The sequence below is a fragment of the Gracilinanus agilis genome, chromosome 2, assembly GCF_016433145.1.
Source record: "Gracilinanus agilis isolate LMUSP501 chromosome 2, AgileGrace, whole genome shotgun sequence".
In the NCBI taxonomy this organism is placed as follows: Eukaryota; Metazoa; Chordata; class Mammalia; order Didelphimorphia; family Didelphidae; genus Gracilinanus; species Gracilinanus agilis.
The window spans coordinates 415,323,079-415,342,931 of record NC_058131.1 but is presented as its reverse complement, the minus strand read 5'-3'; the positions used below and the strand labels follow the sequence as shown (position 1 = coordinate 415,342,931).

The following is a 19,853-nucleotide window of genomic DNA, read 5'->3' as shown; positions in this document are numbered from 1 at the left end:
AAAAATATATAAATATATACATACATATATACACACATGTATTTATATATGCATAAATGTGTGAATATATACAAGTCTGAATAGGGTTTTAGCTTTCATTTGAATATAAACTTCTTGAAGGCAGGAACTGCTTTTGCCTTTCTTTGCATCTATAAGCCTTAGCATAATGCTTAGAACCAAGGAGTGAGGTTTATATAAATAAGCATTTATATAAAGTCTATTAAGTGCCAGGCACAATGCTAAGTGCTTTTCAAATATTATCTAATTTGATCATAACACAGGGTTTAATAAATGCTTATTGATTAGTATATATTTATTGAAATACACTGGTGATGTCTTCATGGATAAATGTTGATGTTTAGGGCTTTTAAGAATTCTCTCTTTCTCTAAATATACAATTTCAGAATATATATTTTCATAATATATAGTTATATGATACATTATATATGCATATATATAAATATATAACTTTCTCTAAATATATATTTAGGATACATTTGCCTTCATTTTTTCATTTGTAAAATAAGCTGGAGAAGAAAATGGCAACTCACTCCAGTATCTTTCAAAGAACACTCCAAATGTAGTCAGGAAGAGTCAGACTCAACTGAAATGACTAAGCTACAATTAATATATATATATATATATATGTGTGTGTGTGTGTGTGTGTGTGTGTGTGTGTGTGTATACACACACATTTATATCTATCTGTCTATCTATCTACCTACCTACCTAAACTGTCTGTCTATCTACCTGTCTATCTTATTCCTCTCTCTCTCTCTCTCTCTCTCTCTCTCTCTCTCTCTCTCTCTCTCTCTCTCTCTCTCTTGATCTACCTATCTATATCAAGAGAGGAAGGTACTACTAGTAGATGGGTGAGAAGGACTTTTTGGAGTAGGTGGAATTTGGTCCAGCTCCTAAAAGGCAACTCAGAGTAAAAGCCATTTGAAAATAAAAGTTAATTGTGGTCCTTATCGGAACAGTTTCTCTCCTGACTCCCTTCAAATCAACATTTGTGATCTATCATTGAAGCTCAGATTTGCCTAATGAAATAGTTTCTGAACACTGCATTTTATTTGTGTCTTAGTTCTATAGTTTTTGGGAGGACGATGGGGACTTTGTGCTACTTCAAGAACAGGGTCTTCAGAGCTAAAATTCTGACCTGATCTTTTATTCTTTTCTGACTATTCTAATACTCAAGAGTGGCACTTTAGAGTCCTAGATACAGCACTGGGCTGGGAGTTAAGGGGCCTGGATTTCTGACTTGGATCTGCTACTGATTCATGATGTGAGCTTAGGCAAATCACTTCTCCCAGGTTCTCACTTTGGTCACCTGTAAAATGAACACAGCTGAACTAGATCATAGACTCATATCACCAATCTGGACTTAAAGAGGCCCTATCTCAAACAGTCTCCTCATTTTACAGATGAGGAAGCTGAGGCATGGAAGAGATAGAACTGCAACCAAGTCCCCTGACTTTGAATCTATGTTCTTTGTAACCTGTTTCCTTTCTAGTCCTCTAATATTAGACTTCCTTCCAAGTGTTCTATCATTTAGCTACACTGGATTACTTGCGCTTCCTCAAATATCCTTGTGTCTTTTCACTTGCTGTGTCCTCTAGACCTAGAATGGTCTTCCTCATTCCTCATCTGCCTCTCAAGACTCAGGTCAAATCCCACCTACTCCATGAGGTCTTCTACTTCCAGATTCTAGTGCCTTCCTCTCTCAGAGCGACTTCCAACTCTCTCTCTCTCTCTCTCTCTCTCTCTCTCTCTCTCTCTCTCTCTCCATTTCTCTCTCTCTTTTTCTCTCTGCCTCTCTCTCTCTTTCTCTCTTTTGATCTGTATCCTCTCTTTGTGTGACTGTCTCTATACATATATATGTATCTTTATGTATATGTATATAAAATAAGAATATAATATAATAATTATAATATATATAATAAATGTTTATCTAAGTTGTTGACATGTTTTCTTCCCCATCAGGCTGCAAGGTCCTTGAAGAAAGGTCCATTTTGGGGCCTTCCTTAGTATCTCCAGTGCTTAGCAGCATCTTGTACATTTGTTGTTGTTCAGTCATGTCTGACTCTTTGTGATCCTATGGATCATGCTGTTTTCTTGGCAAAGATACTGGAGAGGTTTGCCCTTTCCTTCAACAGTAGATTAAGGCAAATAGAGGTCAAATGACTTGCTCAGGGTCATGTAGCTGGTGTCTGAGACTGGTTTTGAACTGACATATTCTGATTCTAGGCCCAGAGCTTTATCTTTTGATTCATCTAGCTACCTTCTAGGCAGAGGTTAAATGACTTGTTCAGTTGGCAGCAGGTAGGTGACTCAGTGGATTCAGAGCCAGGCCTAGAGATGGGAAATCAAATCTGGCCTCAGACCCTTCCTAGCTGGGTGACCCTGGGCAAGCCACTTAACCCCCACTGCCTAGCCCTTGTCACTCTTCTGCCTTGGAACCAATATTCAGTATTGACTCTAAGACGGAAGGTAAAGTTCTTTTCTTTCTTTTTTTTTTTTTTAAAATGATTTGCCTAAGGTGTCTGAGACCAAATTTGATCTTTCTGACTCCAAGCCCAGGCCCTATCCACTGAGCCATCCAGCTGCCCCTATTTGCACATGGTCAGCATTGAATAATGTTGATTTGACTCATTTTTGTATTATGCTATTCTCTTACTCTTCATTCCTAATTGGCCCACTTCAGATGCTCCCAGATGTGGAGCTAGGCCAATTTCTCTAAGATGGTTAGGTCCTTTCCCAAAGGGAAGCTCCCTTCTCCCAGTTTTATAATTCTGTCAACATAAGGTCTTGGACACTCTAAGGATTATAATAGAGTCTGAAGGTACAAGCGCTTTGTACTAACTCACTTGCCTGGCTGCCCTAGCCGGGTGGCAGCCTCAATAAGACTGAGATCTACATGACAGACTGGTGCCTTTCAGGTTTCCATTATACTGTAGACACAGATTCTATTATGGCATCTCTGTTAGCTTCTGTTGGGAGGCAAAGCACTCTTTTGGGTACTTTGTTACAGAATTCAGAATTCCTATCACTTATAAACTAATGCTGTACCCTGTGCCTGACAGGCATGCTCCTCTCTCCCTTCCCCACCCTCCTGTTGACTGCTGAGATCTTCCACCTTCTTAAAGCCTAAATAAAATGCCATTTCTTTCGGGAAGCCTTTCTTGATCTCTTTCCCCTTCATCTCACTCAGTACTGTGCTTGGGCCTCTTAGATGAAGTCATAACATATTACTTTGAATCATAACGCTAAAAACTGTCTTTGGGTGATGACTGGGTCTTAATCAAGCAGTGAGGCAGCTAGCTCTGTGGATAGAGTCCTAGGCCTGGAGTCAAGAAGATTTGAGTTCAAATCCAGCCTCAGACACTGCTGTAAAAGTGAAATTTGGGAAATGCCATCTAAAAGTATATATATATTTTCTATGGACATGTGGGAGACTTTGAAACTACATTTCCCATGATTCCTCATGGTAGACAGGAAGTAGGATGATGTAAGAGAAGGGATATAAACTCCTGTAGTGACTTTGAACTTTTTTTTTAGCTACTTGGCGCAGGAGGAGAGGGGAGGTAATTATGGCTGAAGCGGCAGTTTTGAATTCTTACAAGCGTGTGGTCTAATGACTTTATCTATCAGCATGGCTTTAATTAAAATACTAATTTCTATATTTATATCAGCCTTTATCATTTTTAATCGTAATACTGCCCACCATCCTCTTGGCCAGCAGTTTGTTCATTTCCTCCATGAGGCCTCCCCACCACCACCACTGTTCATACAGTTAAAGAACTTTGGGCAAGTTCTTTAATTTCTTAATCCAATGAAGAAGGAAGTGACAAACAACTCCAGAATCTCTGTCAAGAAAACCCCATGGACCCTATGATCCATGGGATCATGAAGAATTGGACACAACTCAACCACTCAACAACAACAACAACAACAACAACAACAAATATCTCTTCTGGTGTCCAAACACTGAATCCTTAATAAATTTATATATATTTCTTTAACCTGTATCTTCCATCTTAGAATAAATACTATGTATTAGTTCCAAGGCAGAAGAGCAGTCAGGGCTAGGCAATGGAGGTTAAGTGATTTGGCCAGGATCACACAGCTAGGAAGTGTCTGAGGCCAGATTTGAATCCAGGACCTCTCTATTCCAGGCTTAGCTCTCTACCCACCAAGCTGCCTAGCTGCCCTCATAAATTATATATCTTTGGAGTTGGAAAGATATAGTTTGACCTTTCATACTTCCAAGATAATATCTCTTAGGGTTGAAGATTTAGCAGAAGAAGGGATTTCAATCCTTCTTCTTTATTTGATGAATGCAGGGATGCCAGAGTAAGGAAGTGACATCTAAGGTCACCTAACTAGTGAGGAAGAGCTGGAACACTAACCTACTTTTCCTGAATGATATGTCTAGGGATCTTTCTCCTACATATACCATACTGCCTCTCTTTTTGTTCAATGGAATGAACTGGGGAAAATCAATATTGTTTCATTTGATTCCTAATATAAATTTGTAATATTCCCTTCTCTTTCAAAAGGCTTCTGACCATAAAAGGATGCCCTTTATCCCTGACATTCCTGGAGATATCCTTGCTCTAGAGCAGTGATTCCCAAAGTGGGTGCCACCGCCCCCTGGTGGGTGCTGCAGTGATCCAGGAGGTGCGGTGATGGCCACAGGTGCATTTGGGGGTGGTGAATAACTGTAAGGGGGCTGTGATAGTATGTGACAGGGGGTGCTAAGTAATATTTTTTTCTGGAAAGGGGGCGGTAGGCCAAAAAAAGTTTGGGAACCACTGCTCTAGAGCATCTTCTACATTGGGATAAACCCTGCCCAAACTGAGTTTTGTCTTCTTTGTAAACAGAACCAGCCTCAACTAGTTGTGTGCCAGAGGAGGTAGACTTGAGCCTTTCATCTCCCCCACTGAACTGGAAAGTGACGGCTTATGGAGGTAAAGCTTGTCTAGAAGGAGCCAGATCATTATACCTAGATTGCCAAAGGATATTAAACTCTCATGACCAGGCCTCACCCCTTATATGACTCCCCTAATAAAATAATGGGGAGGGCCTGGAAAACATTAGCCCACCTTCTCAGTAAGTATTCATCAATTAGAAATGTCTTTTTCTCTCTAGGGAAAGGCTGAATAATGAGCTGTCAGAGCTGTATTTAAATAATCCAGGACTCTACATTTTTTGTCTTTGATCCCAAGAGAGATCACTGACCATTTATTTATTGATTATTTCATTTATTTATTTATTTATTTATTAGCCTAGCTAATAATTTTATTTTTTATACCTGTAATCCTTTCCACTCACTGCAGAACTGAACTATAGAAGCCCCACAGGAGAGGTATCAATGCTTACAGTTTGGCTTTCATCTTCCTTTCTATCTGCTGGCTTGTCAGTCTGGGACGCTGCTTTTCTTCTAGGAAGAGGAAAAGAGAGAGTCATGTCAGTCACTCCAAATTCTGATACGTTCACATCTGGGCTCAAAGCTTCCTCTGCAGCTTGGGGAAGACACTGGTCATGCCATCTCTCAGGGCCAAGGCTCTCACAGGTGAGGTATACAAGGTCAAAGGAGTAGTCTCATGACTCCTTAGAGATCCTTGTCTTCCAGCCTTATCTCATATTATAACTGCCACATATTCTATCCTTTAGTCAAACCAGTGCGATGCACTATGGCTGGGGCTAGAGGGTGGGCACCACTGAGGGGATGCTTATCTCAGAAGCCCACAGGGCCAGGAGCCTACCAACCTCTTGGCCAGCAGTTTGTTCATTTCCTCCATGAGACCTCCCCCGCCACCACCACTGCTTGTCCGATTGGCTTCTGACTTCGAAGTTCCACTGGGACTGGAAACTCCGGAGCCATCTTCTGGCTAAAGACAAAGAAGATGATACTCTAAAGGGCCAAAACCATGGGAATGGAGTGAGAGGGAGGGAAGGCAGTTCTGGCAAGAGCAATTATTGGGGACCCTCAATCACCCAACTGATATAGAAGAGGATAGTGATTTAATAGGATCATAGATTTAGGGCTGGAGAAGACTTTGGTAGTCATCAAATTCAACACCTCCCCCAACCCCCATTTTACAGATAAGGAAATTGAGGCCCAAAGAAGTTGACACACAGTTAGCAAGTGCCTGAGGCAGCTGGTAAGTATCCCAGATTTTCCTGGCTCAAAGTTCAGCAAGCTAGAAGTAGAGTCAACAAAGAATTGGTCCAGCTGGTGACCTACTGCACTGGGAAGGGATGCTGGAGACAGGGCAACAACATCTTTAGGGCAGAGGTTGGAGAATACAAAACTCAACTGAACCTTTTGTGATAGGGGGACCCTTTTCTGAATTATAAACAGCCAGTCTTCACAGATACCATTCACAGTCAACAGGCTGTCAGAGCTGAACAGCCCTCAGAGATTATCTAGTCTCAATCTTGCATTTCATAGAAGAGGAATCTAAGTCTCAGAGAGATTGTGACCTGCCCAAGTTTACACAGATAGTTAACAGCAGAACTGTGTTTCAAATCCAGGTCCTCTGATAACATATTCAATGTTTTTCTATTTTAACCAAAGGGAAATGACTTGCCAAGGTCTCACAGGAAGTTAATGTGAGAGCCAGGATTTGAACCCAAATGCACTAGGTTTGGTATTCTTCTACTATGTCCCATCCCTGAAGTTCCTTTGGGAAATTTATAGGGAGGTGGGAAAAGGAAGAGCCAGGCAGGGCTGGTTTTCACACAGCAAGGTCCCTCGCTTACCCGCTGGACTCTTCGTAGTTTTGCACCAGCCAGTGCTGCTGCAAGTCCAGATACTGAAGCATCGTCATGGATGGCGCTTTGCACCCCACTTACTGGCAGTGGCGGTGGTGGTGGTGGTGGTGCTGCCCCTGTGAGTGGAGGGGGCACTGGTGGGGGTGGGGGTGGGGGTGGCCCCCCTGAAGGTACAGGGGCAGTGGCTGTGGACGAGGGGTGTCCTGGGGGGAGGATGGGACCTAGGAATATGGAAATATCTGGTCAAGAATGCAGATCTCCTTTAATATCTCCATCTTCGTTACCTCTCCCAAGCAGGGTCCTTGCCCATCCCTGAATCCCTGGGAAAACCCTGGAAGGTCAAGGAGCTCTTCCCTTCTGAGAAACAAGAGGCATCTTAAGAATGTCCTCTTTTAAGAAGCATTCTGAGATCTCTCCTTCCCCTCCCTAACCGTTTGTTTCTTTCTCACATCTCAGCATGGTGAATCAGAGTATAAACTGTAATAACAACGCTAGTAATAATAACAACAATAACAATAGTTTATATTTCTTAAATTTTTCTTCATATATTCTTTAAACTTTACAAAGCAATCTCCTCCCAACAGTCTTAAAATAGGTAGCCCAAGTATTCTTGTCCTTTACAGATTCAGAGACATATGACAGAGTCACCCATCTAGTAAATGCAGGAGTCAAGATATGAATCCAGGTCTCTCAATTCCATGAATCTTTTCATTCTACCATGTGCTTTACCACACAGTCTCCCTGTTACCATAAACTTGTTTATGTACTGTTGGTTGTGACTTAAAAAAATTTTTTTTTGGTTCCAATTACCTCTCTCTAGTGGAAGAATAGTAGTAAATAAAATAGTCAATAAATATTCATTTGGTACCTACTATGTGCCAGGTAGTAGGTTAAGCTCTGAGGATAGAAATAGGAAAATAAAAGACAAAAGAAAGTTTCTACTCTCAAAGAGCTTATAATAAAGGAACACAATACACAAAAGATAGTGTGCATGCATGAACATGTGCGTGTGCATGTGCGTGTGTGTGTGTGTGTGTGTGTGTGTGTGTGTGTGTGTGTGTGTGTAGGGGAAAGTTACCTGATATGAGGTGAAAAGTCAGGGAAATTCCAAAAATGTTACAGTCAGGTGGGAAATGAGGAAATGAAATAAATCAGTTCTTTGAATGTAGGGACTATCTCAGACTCAGATCTGTCCAGAGTCATGCTAGGTATGCACCCAGACCTTGAGTACAAATGGTACTAGATGTTTGGAACCTGGAGATAGACAGAAAGGCAGAGAAATTTCTAGGAGGACATTTATTATATGAAGATATCTAGAGATGGGTAACTGGCTTATGGAAAGAATTGTAGAATATCAGTGCTAGAAGGGACCTTAGAATGAAAGAATGTAGACTATGAGTGTTGGAAAAGAACATTAGAGTTATAGAAGATACAATGCCACAAGAAGGAAGGGATCTTAATCAGAATATTTTGTGTTTTATTAGTAAAGGGCTTCATGATTATAAAACTAAGATTACCATAGCTAGAAAGAATGTCAGAACCCAGAATCCAGAATATCAGGGTTAGAAGGGGCCTTAGAATCATACATAGCACATCAGAGCTGGAAAGGACCTAGAAATGATCTAGTTCAACACTATTACTTTACAAGTAAGGAAACCAAGGCCTGGAGAATTAATTTATCTTATTTGAGATCATATATAGCAGATGTAAGAGCTGACCGCAAGTAGAACTCAAGATCTCCTGACTCTTAGCCCTGTTCACATCAAATCTTTAAAAAATTTTTAAATTTAATTTAATTAAAAAAAAAACGAATTTTCTGTCTTAAAATCAATACTAGGTTTTGATTCCAAGGAAGAAGAGTGGTACAGGCTAGGCAACTGGGGTGAAGTGACTTGCTCAAGGGTCACACAGCTAGGAAGTATCTGAAGTCAGATTTGAATTCAGGACTTCCTATCTCTAGGCCTGACTCTCTATCCACTAAACTGTCCTGATCAAATTGATTTTTTTTTTTAACCCTTAACTTCTGTGTATTGATTCCTTAACTTCTGTGTATTGGTTCCTTGGTGGAAGAGTAAGGGTGGGCAATGGGGGTCAAGTGACTTGCCCAGGGTCACACAGCTGGGAAGTGTCTGAGGCTGGATTTGAACCTAGGACCTCCAGTCTCTAGGCTTAGCTCTCAATCCACTGAGCTACCCAGCTGCCCCTGATCAAATCGATTTTAATCAAATGAATTCTGCTTAGTAAAGTTTGAGTTCTGCATGTTTTCTTGAACTAGAATGATTTGAAAGTGGAGACATATAATAAATGATATGTTTATGTATCTCTTAAGTTTATGAAGCTTTTTCCTCCTGACAATCTTTTGAGGTAAATGGTATAAATATATATTTTTAATGCTTATCCTCTGTCTTAGCATCAGTTCTAAGACAGAAAAATAGCAAGGACTAGGCAATTTGGGGGTTGCATGATTTGCCCAGGGTTGTATAGCTAGGAAATATTTCTGAGGCTAAATCTACTGAGCTATGTAGCATTTTTATAACCATTTTAAAGAAAAAGAAACTGAGGTTCACAAAAGGGAAGTAATTTGTCCATGTCCACGTAGTAAATAGTCAGATTTCAAACGTGGGTTTTTTTTTCTTCAAATCTAGAGCTCTTTCTCCTCCATCAAATTGCCTTTACATAGAATGTCTATGGGGTCACTCTCAGTTAAGAACACTTAAAAAGACTAGACATTCAATCGACCAACTCTGTCGCATGACCAAGAGGTGACTGAATTTGGTTTCTTCTCACTCTTTCCCCCCCAGGAAGGCAGGTCATTGGGGCTTTGCTGTTGAAAGGCAAATTTCCTACTGAAGCTTAAGTGAGCTAGGCTTCCATGTTAACCAAAAAGTCTTAGGCCTCAGGAATATAAAATGGCATAAAGGGAACCTGGAGAAGAGCAGTTTTCAAAGTATAATCTGGGGATCTTTGGGGGTCCCCAAGACTTTTTCAAGGTGGTCCATGAGGTCAAACTATTTTTATAATAATATTAAGATATTTTAATTTCAAATATGGTGAATATCAATAGAGATAACCCATATAAGCAAAAGCTCTTTTAAGAGTTTCTCAATAATTTTTAAGATATACTGTTAGGAGATGGGGTAGCTAGGAGGCTCAATGGATGGAGATCCTGGCCTGGAGAAGGGAGGTCCTGGGTTCAAATCTGATCTCAGACCTGGAAAAGTCACTTAACCCCAATTACATAGCCCTTATTGGTCTTCTACCTCAGAACTGATACTAAATATTGATTCCAAGATGGAAGGTAAAGGTTTAAAAATAGAAAAAAGAGTGGACAGGGCTCCCAACACCAAAAAGTTTGAGAACTGCTGCTGAAGAACATCTAGTCCAAACTCATCTTGAATGAAGACCTTCAGGGTCCAGAGAGGGAAAATGACTCACCTACTCCAACCCATCCTCCATTCAACTACCAAAGTAGTTCTCCTAAAGGTCAGGTCCAACTATATCACCCCTCCTACTTAATAAACTCCAGTGGTTAGATGTCTGAGTCACAACCAGCTTCCCTGTTTCTCCCTTGTATTCCCTTTTCCTTGGAGGGTAAAAAGAGGGGCCTTCATAAGCCCACGGCATATGTCCCTCCATCAATTAACATTCTCTAAACACCTGTGCTAGGTACCAATGAATGAGACTTGGTGCTTACCCTGAGGAAGTTCACATTCCAGTAAAGGGAAGTGAGACTTATACAGCAATCACTATAATCCAAGAGAGAAATCCTGGGAGAGTTCAAAAGAAGGAAGTATTCCATAGAGGGCGGGGACAATTTAATTGTCAGCTTATTATGTGGTATAGTGATTGCAGGCTCATGTTTAATAAATGTTTGCTGATTAATTGTTTCTGGCTGAAGGGACCACTTTCTAGAGTGACATGGATATGGATGGAGATTATCAGGGCCCAGATTATCAGGGGAAGGGAATTCTAAGGCATGGAGCCCAACACAAGCAAAGACAGTGACACCAAAAAAGTCCAAGATGCAATCAGGATACTTTGGGTCCCCCAGGACAAAAGAAGGACTAGAGGGAAATAAAGCTGCAAAGGCTGGAGTCAGATCATGAAGGGCCTTCAATGCCGGCTTGATTTTGTATATACAGGGGAGCCATTGAAAGTTTTTGACTGGGAGAATGACATAGATAGCTGTGCTTTAAGAAGATGACTGGCAACACATACAGGATGGACTGGAGAGGGGAGAAACTGCAAGGCTGACTAGGAGGCTGTTGCAAGAGGTGATAAGAGCTTGGTCTAAGAACGGAGACATGGGACCTTGCCTTCAAGTAGCTAATATTCTAGTTGAAGTGCTAATATTTGTATATGATGTAGACAAGGAATAATAGCATGCTGCCTTTGCTAAGCACTGGGTGCCTGGAGGGGATGCTCAGAGAAGAGCCTAGTGCCTCTGTAGCTTGGGGCAATCTGAGGAAATTTCCTGGAGGAGGTGCCACTTGAGGAGGGTCTTCTCTTCCAAAAACACTTCTAAAGATCAGTATGGCAGGGAACTGATTGACTGACCCAGGTTTCTCCCTCTCTGCTTCCCTCCAAGCTCTGGGAAAAGCCCTGCCAGTTTCTTCCCAAGGAGGCCATTCTGAGATCAAAGCCTTACAATGTTGAAAGGGACCTCGGAGATCAGATATTCCAGATGAGAAAACTGAAGTCTTCAGGTAGGAAGCAGCAGGGCTAAAATTTGAATCTCGGTATGACTCCAAATTGGCCACTTTCTACAACAGCACCCTTCCCTCTTTTGCTCTAATAGCAAGCCCCAGAGAGAGGAGAGAGACCAGGGTGCCTCTCCCGAACCCTAGCCCTTCCTCACCTGGAGTTGAGGTTCTTCTCTCCAAGGACTCCTGTCGTTGTTGCTGTTGTTCCATCACTTGCCTAGAAGAAAGAGAACAGTTCAGATTTGTCTCTTTTCCTTGCCTTAACCCATCGTCTCCACACCGTTGCACACACAGCATCAGCATATTGATTTTTTTTTTTTTTTAAACCTTTACCTTCCATCTTAGAATCAGTATCGTTTATAGGTTCCAACGCAGAAGAGTGGTAAGGGCTAGGCAAAGGCGGTTAAGTAATTTTTCCAGGGTCACACAGCTGGGAAGTGTCTGAGATCACATTTGAACTCAGGCCTTTCCATCTCTAGACCTGGCTCTTTAGCCACCAAGCCACCTAACTGCTCCCCCAGCATATGGTTTTTTCTCTTCCTTTGGCAGCCCACATTTAAGAGCATGGTGTGAATGTAGGGCAGGAGGGATTAGCAGAGTGCTAAAGGCACTGAATTTGGAGCCAGAAGACCCGAGTGTGAATCCTGGCTCTGACACCTCTAAGATGAGAGCATCAAACTTGATTTCTAAGGAACTTGCCAGCACTACAGCCCACAAAGGAGAGCATGAATTCTAAGCATCAATTTCCATTTTCAAAAGCAAGTATGATTAAAATAAAAAAAATTTTTTTTTTTTTTGGAGAATAGGTTTAGATGTTTGATCTTATTAGTGTAAGGAATTCCTGGTGAGGAATCCCTGCCAATGCAGATTAATAGCTGCCCAGGATTTAGAGATTTTCCTGGGGACACTGAGAGGTTAAATGACTTGCTCAAAGTGGCACAGCCAATATTTGTCAGTGGCAAGACTTGAACCTAATTCTTCTTGACTTTGAGACCAGTATTCTATCTCCTACACCATACTTCTCTCAAGCAGTATAATATAGGGAGGAAAAAAAGACCACTCTGCTCAGTGGGCCAGGCCTGGAATTGGGAGGCCCTGGGTTTAAATCTGGCCCTAGATACTTCTGAATTGTGTGACCCTGGGCAAGTTACTTAACCCACATTGCCTAGACCTTACCACTCTTCTGCCTTAGAACTGATTCTGGGTATAGCTAGGTGTCTCAGTGGATTGAGAGCTTGGCCTAGAGACAGGAGGTCTTGGGTTCAAATTTGACCTCAGATACTTCCTGGCTCAGGCAAGCCACATTGCCTAGCCCTTACCACTCTTCTGCCTTGGAACCAACACACAGTATTGATTCTAAGACAGAAGGTCTTAAGAGCAAATCTTAATGCTATAAAATTCCTAGCTATCATCATCATCATCATCATCATCATCATCATCATCATCATCATTAAACCAGTCATCTCATAAAGGAGGAAAATTAGGATTCCTCTTTTGTAGCTTTCTCCTCTTTTTTGTGGCTAGTGAGGTACTAGTCTCACCTCTGCCACTCACTTCTGATGTGACTTTGAACAAGGACTTGATGCCCCTGGGCCTCAGTTTCCCTCATATTAAAACAAGGTGGGGGTAGATTAGATAAGATGAAAAACAGTTAACATAATAGTCTATATGAGTCATCTTGGCTGAAAAATAAAAGATCACATAGAAGTCACCATTCGGGGAGGAAACTGGCAAGCAGTCTGTTGCCAGGTCTGTATTTGCAGTCCTTCCAGTTTGGGAGGACTTTCCAGTTCTGGTCCTCTCCCTGGCATAGCCTCAGACAGTCCAAGATCACCTCTGTGCCATGATGAGCCATTGGCCAAGGATCCCACTATGGTGTTAGTAGTTTATAAGCAATGATTTCTAAGTTCCCGAGGGACTTAGCAATTCAGTCCTAGCACTTGTGTGATGAGGGACCAGACCTCAGGACCACAAGGAAGACATCTTGGGGCAGAAGGTGTGAAGCAGCATTTGCGCATGAAGGACCAGACTCAGTCATTTAAGATAGAGAAAGCCCCAAATGGAAGGGATCCCAGACTCACAGAACATAGAGTCAGAACTGGAAGGAACCTTAGAATTTTAGAATCTAGGATATAAGAGTAAGAAGGTCCTCATGTTGCAGAGGAAGGAACTAAGACCCCAGAGACATGAAGTGATCTGGTTGAGGTCATAGTTAAGCTTTTGGGCTGTTTTCCTACTATATCCTTGTCCATCCCAAGTTAATGAAATTGTCTCAGCTGCGTCACAAGTACTCTGTTGATGTGGAATCATTTTACTTATACCCAATTCTTCATGACTTCACTTGGGATTTTCTCTTTCTTCCTTCCTTCCTTCCTTCCTTCCTTCCTTCCTTCCTTCCTTCCTTCCTTCCTTCACTTTACCTTCCATCTTAAAATCAGTACTGTATATTGGTTCCAAGGCAGAAGAGTGGTAAAGGCTGGGCAATGGGGATTAAGTGAATTGACCAGGGTCACTGAGCTAGGAAGTGTCTGAGGCCAGATTTGAAACTAGTACCTTTCATCTCTGGGCCTGGCTCTCAATCCACTGAGCCACCTAGCTGTCCCTGACTTGGGGTTTTCTTGGCAAAGATACTGGAGGGGATTGCCATTTTCTTCTCCAGCTCATTTTATAGATAAGGAAACTGAGGCAAACGGGGTTAAGTGACTTGCTTAGGGTCAACCAGCTAGGAAGTTTCTGAGGTCAAATTTGAACCCAGGACCTCCTGGATCTCAGTCCACTAGGCCACCTAGCGATCGCCAGATCAAATGATTCCTAAGGTCTCTCTTAGCTCTTAAATTCTGTGATTAAATTGGAGCAATTCGTGTGGTACACAGGAAAGAGTATTGCACTTGGGATCTTGGTTTAAATCTCAGATTTGTCACTGACTCCCAGTGTGACACTGGATGACTCTCTTGATTTCTCTGAGTCTCAATTTCTTCATTTATGAGAAATGAAAGGCTGTCTTGTGATTCAGTCATTTTTGACTAACAAGATTAGATGGATTTTTGTCTATGGGATTTTCTTGGTCAAAATATTAGAATGATTTGCCATTTCCTTTTCCAGTGTTTCTGTCCCCATTTTATACATGAGGAACTGAGGCAAATAGGTGTACACAGTTAATAAGTATCTGAGATTGGATTTGAACTCAGATCTTCCTGGTTTCAGGCCTGGTGATAAATCTACTGTACCACCTAGCTGCCCAAAGGATTGTCCTTTTTTTCAGCAGAAAGGCAGAATGGAATAGAAGATGATGGGCTAGTCTCCCTTTTGACACATACTAGCTATGTGACTACAGGTTGGAGGAAGAAGGTCTTGCAAAAGACATGAAATGATCTGTCCCTTTAACTATGTCCTGCCCCTCTCTTCTGAGAATCAACCCCCCTCCCCCATCTGCTGCTCCCTCCTTACCAGCTGGTCCCCTACTTGCCCTCGTGATATCACTGCCTCACACTCTGTGGCTCAGATCCACTTAGTTTTGCACTGTCCCAGGAAACTAATTTTCAAAGACTAGAAACTACAAAGAGAGTTGTACTTCTTCATTCATGTAAAGTAATGACTACCTAGGGAGTTCCCAGTGATGACATCACTGAACCAAAACACAAGCGCCACACCAAAAATGTAGAGGGAATTAGGAGCAGGAGTCTGAGATATAAATCTTGATTCTAGTTACATGACCCTGGTCAAGTCACTTCTCTTTGGGGGCCTCAGTTTCCCCATCCGTAAACCAAAGGCACCAGACTAGATGTCTCTAAGCTCTTTGCCAACATGAACGATGACGACAATGGGGGTGATGGGGGGTTGGGAGGGAGGTGGAGGGTCACTAGCTGACAGTGTCCTGGTTTCTCCCTACTTTATGAGCTCTGGCACTTAGAGAACACCCACTAGAGGGCCCCTCAGCCACAGGAACAGGCTATGCATTTCCAAGGAAGACCCTTCACTGCTGGACTCACTTGGTCTGCTATTCCACTGAAGTCAAAATTCATGAAAGCGAAAACAGTGCTCAAGGCAGAAACACAGTAGGCCTGTGAAATGAGTGTGAAGGGATCAAGGTCTTTGGCAGTGAGATCTATTCTATTTATCAACTCCAGAATTAAATTATTCTGATGAATTCTAGAGGGAGTTTGGTGTAAGGGAAAAAGCTCTGGGTCTGAATTCAATTTCCTCATCTATAAAACAATTCAGACTGCCTCTGTCTAGGGAACAGGGAGTGCCCTATAATGGTGAAGTCACATTGAAACCATCCGTTTGTGAAACTGGATCATTGGACATCTTTGTGCCTCAGTTTCCTCATCTATAAAATGATTCAGACTGCATCTTTGTAGGGAGTTACTATACAGGGAGTGTCCTATAATGGTAAAGTCACATTGAAGTCACCACTATGTGAAACTGGATCAATGGACATCTTTGGACCTCAGTTTCCTCATTTTAAAAATGATTCAGACTGCATCTGTGTAGGGAGTTATTATATAGGGAATATCCTATAATGGTGAAGTTACCAGTCTGTAAAACTGGGTCAACGGACAACTTTAGGCCTCAGTTTCCTCATCTGTAAAAGGAGAGGGTCAGAATTGATCAAGGTCTCTGAGGTCCATTTCAGCTCGAATGTCCTGTTCTAAAATTCTGAGTTCTAGAAGGGTCCTTTGAGATCAGGTAGCCCAATCTCATCATTGTAGAGGAGACCAAGCAAGGGTCAGAGAAATGAAGAAAGTTGTCCAAGTTTCACAGTCAGGACTATAACCAGGTGCTCTGGAGAAGTGAGTGATCCTTCAAGCTGAATGCCCAGTTATCAATATGGCCACTTGGAATATTAAAAAAAAAATGGTCAGGAACCATCCCAGGTACAGAAAAATAAAGGAGGAGCTTCCACCTGTTTTCCTTCTCTCCCAATTTTATCTTATCTCTCAGGTACTCCCCATGAGTTTTGGATTGGAAAAGCCATGGCTTTTGGACTCTTCCTGATTCATGTTTAACTAGGGTTTTGTCTCACTTGTGATTGAGATTTGAGTTTCTTTACACAATAATTTGGGAGAGGAGAGGCCGTCCTCATTTTTTTTTTTTTTTTTTTTTTTGCAGTATGTTACATTTCTGCTAGGAAAGAACCTGTGTTTCCCCAGATTTGTGGAGACATCTCCCAGCCTTTTTTGTGCCTCTTTTGGTGCTTATTAGCTCGGTAAAGGTGTTAGAAATAAAAGTTGACTGCTTTGATACTGTTACTGGAGATGTTCAGATTTAAAACAATTTATTGGGGGGACTGTAGGGAGGTACCTTCATTGGGAAGGGGTAGGACTGGTCCTGTCCATATCATGCTCTCCACATTCCAGCCATTATCCACATACTCCAATCACGATGTGGGGGGTGGGGTGGGAGTGGAGGAGATGGACCCTCTCCCTTGGACACTGGGTCCCAAGGTCACTTTTTGCCTTATTTTGCCCAGAACTAGGTCTCCATGTCACTTTCTTCCAAGTATACCCACTTCCTCCCACTTTGCAGCTTTCCTTTATGTGACTCTCAGGTTTCTTTCAATACCTAAGAGTCTACATTTTTGGAGGTAGCTAGGTAGCCCAATGGATAGAGTGTCAGACCTGGAGTGGGGAGGACCTAGGTTCAGATCTGGCTTTGGAACAAGTCATTTAAACCCATTTGCCTAGCCCCTGCCTTTCTGTCTTTAGTGTTGTTACTAAGACAGAAAGTAAGAGTTAGAAAAAAAGAGGGGGCTATGCTTCCATGATCATCCTTACTGCCATAGCTTGGAACTGGCTGTCTTCATGAAAGATGGTCACATTCCTCAGAAGAGATACTTGATTTTGACTGCAGCAAGTCAGAGTGACTCGGGAAATAAGGTTCTTTCCCCTGCTAAACATTTCCTTTTAGAACAAGTAAGGATACCAGTCCTAAGTGCACCCTTTGCCTCTGGCTATTTGGAAAGGGAGGGTGAGTCTACACACCTTTAAAAAGATTAGTTAATTTTAGCATACCTACCTCACAGCATTATAGTGTGTATGTCAATTTGGAAAGATCTAGTTAGCATTTCCCATCCATGCTTGGCAGAGGATGTGACAAAGAGTCTTCAGGTCTGTCTGTGTATATGAAAATCTTCTACCTACCAGCGCTAAAAGGAGTGAGCCCAAATCTACACTTTTCAAACCTACAGATAACTTCCCCTCTAGTTTGGGAAAATGGGGTGAATAGTTTAAAAAGTAGAGAGATCCTGGTGATAGCTAGCACTTGTTTAAAGCTTTATTCTTTTTAGTGCTTCTGCATTCATTATCTGTGAAGAGCCTCATAGCAATTCTGTGAGGCTGCTAAAATGGGAAACTGAGGCACATGATGGCTAAGTGATTTTGCTCAAGATCTCACAGAATGCTAGTGGAGAATCCACAGAACTTGGATCTCCTGAAAGCTCTCATAAACATAGAGAATTCTTATTAGAATCAGCTTTAATTAATCTCTAAGTTTAGCCAAATGCTATCTAGATTTAGATGGATGTATCCTGGATTTTTCCCCCCCCTTTGCCACTAGTTGTCCTATTAAGTACATAACTTCACTTATCCTTTCTCTCATCTATCCATTCATTCAACAAACATTTATTGAATGTTGTTTATGTGTTAGGTACTGTGGAATGCAGGGAGAGAGAATGAAAAAAAGAGTCCACCCCCTGCCTTCCAGTAAGTCAGGAGACTTAACTAAGAATCTTAGGTACTTGCAAGCTTGGGTACTCCTGGGTAAGTCATTGCTCAGCTCTCACAGACTCAGTTCCTTCCCCCTTAAGATGAGAATTCAAGATGGAAAAGGAGCAAAGACTTTTCCAAAGCTTAATATGTTATAGAGATATGAATCACTGTTAGTTCTCACTAATAATGAATCCTAACATTAGTCCTATCAGCAAGTCAGGCAATGACACAACAGAACTGGGAAGGGCCCTTAGCTCCTAGTTCTAAGCACCCATGTTAGCAAATTAGTTACATCCTAATCTAACAGAAGGGAACCCAGATCTTCTGACCTCGATCTCAGTGTTCTTTCCACTCCATTCTACCGATTCTATTGCATCTGAGTCTCCAAACCATAAAAGGCAATGAGGTAGAGTGAAGGGGTTCTCAAACATTTCCTTCAGTTTAAACAAAACCTTGCCAGAACCCTGAAACTAATTTTTTCTCCATGTACAATAACAAACAACCTTGTTGTTGTTGTTAGGTCATTTCGGTCCTGCTTGATTCTTCATGAACCCATTTGGAGTTTTCTTGGCAAAGATCCTGGAGTAGTTTTCCATTTCCTTCTTCAGTGAATTAAGGTAAATAGAGGTTAAGTGACTATCCCAGAGTCCCATAGCTAGTCAGTGTCTGATGCTGCATTTAAACTCAGATCTTCCTGACTCCAGGTCCAGCAGTCCATCCACTGTGCTACCTAGCTATCTACAAACAACCTCAGGTTTGTTTAAAACAATCAAATAAACTCAGGGGGCTTCGGGGTTCCTGGCAGTACAGTTTGAAATATCTTAGTGTATTACATAGAAATCCAGCCTTGAAAGCAGGAAAACTATTTATTAGGTTTCGTACCCTAGAGATTAAATGGTAAGCAAGGGAGATTTTGCTTGTGTGATGTTGGGGAAGTCACCTACCATTCGGTATCTGAAGTTGTGGAACAGGTGTGGAACAGGTGTGGAACAGGAACCTTCACTGGTAAAGGGTGTTTGCTCATCAGGAGTTCTTTAAACTAAAGAAACCTTCAGACTAGTTAAAAAATGGCTACACCATAGAAAATGACCCCAATTAAGTAATATTATCTCCCTTTTACAGATGAAGAAGCTAAGGTACCAAGGGTAGAGCTGGGTTCTGGGGCAAGGTGGTGCAGGGTGTGTTGGTTCTGAAGTCAAGAAGATTCATCTTCCTGGGTTAAAATCTAGCCTCAGATACTCATTCTAGCTCTGTGACCCTGGGCAAGCTATTTAACCCTGTTTGTCTCAGTCTCCTCATCTGTAAAATGAGCTGGAGAAGGAAATGGCAAACCACTGCAGTATCTTTGCCAAGAAAACCCCAAAAGGCATCACAAGGAGTGAATGACAATAACTTCTGACTCCCCTATATCACTCCATCACTTCCATCTGGCTTTTATTGCCACCAATTAGGCACAATTTCCCCATTACCAGAGTAGCTGCTTATCAGGTCATCGGGCCAGCTAATGTAGGCACAGTAGAGTAAGTTACCTTCTCTGGACTTCCATCTCATCAGGAGACGGGCCATTCTGCACCTGGCGCTGAGAGGGAGGGCCTGTTGGGAAGAAAAGCAGAAAAGTTCACAAATTAGCAAAGTGAAGGTCAGGCTTTGGAGTATAGAG

At 41.9% G+C, this 19,853-nt stretch overlaps 1 protein-coding gene across 1 annotated transcript in view; it reads right to left on the bottom strand.

Annotated features, from left to right (window-relative positions):
- The window catches only part of EVL (Enah/Vasp-like), a 199,614-nt gene that overhangs the window by 17,209 nt on the left and 162,552 nt on the right, over positions 1 to 19,853 (bottom strand). Inside the window, exons 4-8 of the mRNA XM_044664597.1 lie at positions 19,723 to 19,786; positions 11,639 to 11,700; positions 6,769 to 7,001; positions 5,773 to 5,894; positions 5,383 to 5,443 (exon numbers count right to left, since the gene is read on the bottom strand). Coding sequence (XP_044520532.1) covers positions 5,383 to 5,443; positions 5,773 to 5,894; positions 6,769 to 7,001; positions 11,639 to 11,700; positions 19,723 to 19,786 — 542 coding nt within the window. The remainder of the gene's footprint in view (positions 1 to 5,382; positions 5,444 to 5,772; positions 5,895 to 6,768; positions 7,002 to 11,638; positions 11,701 to 19,722; positions 19,787 to 19,853) is intronic.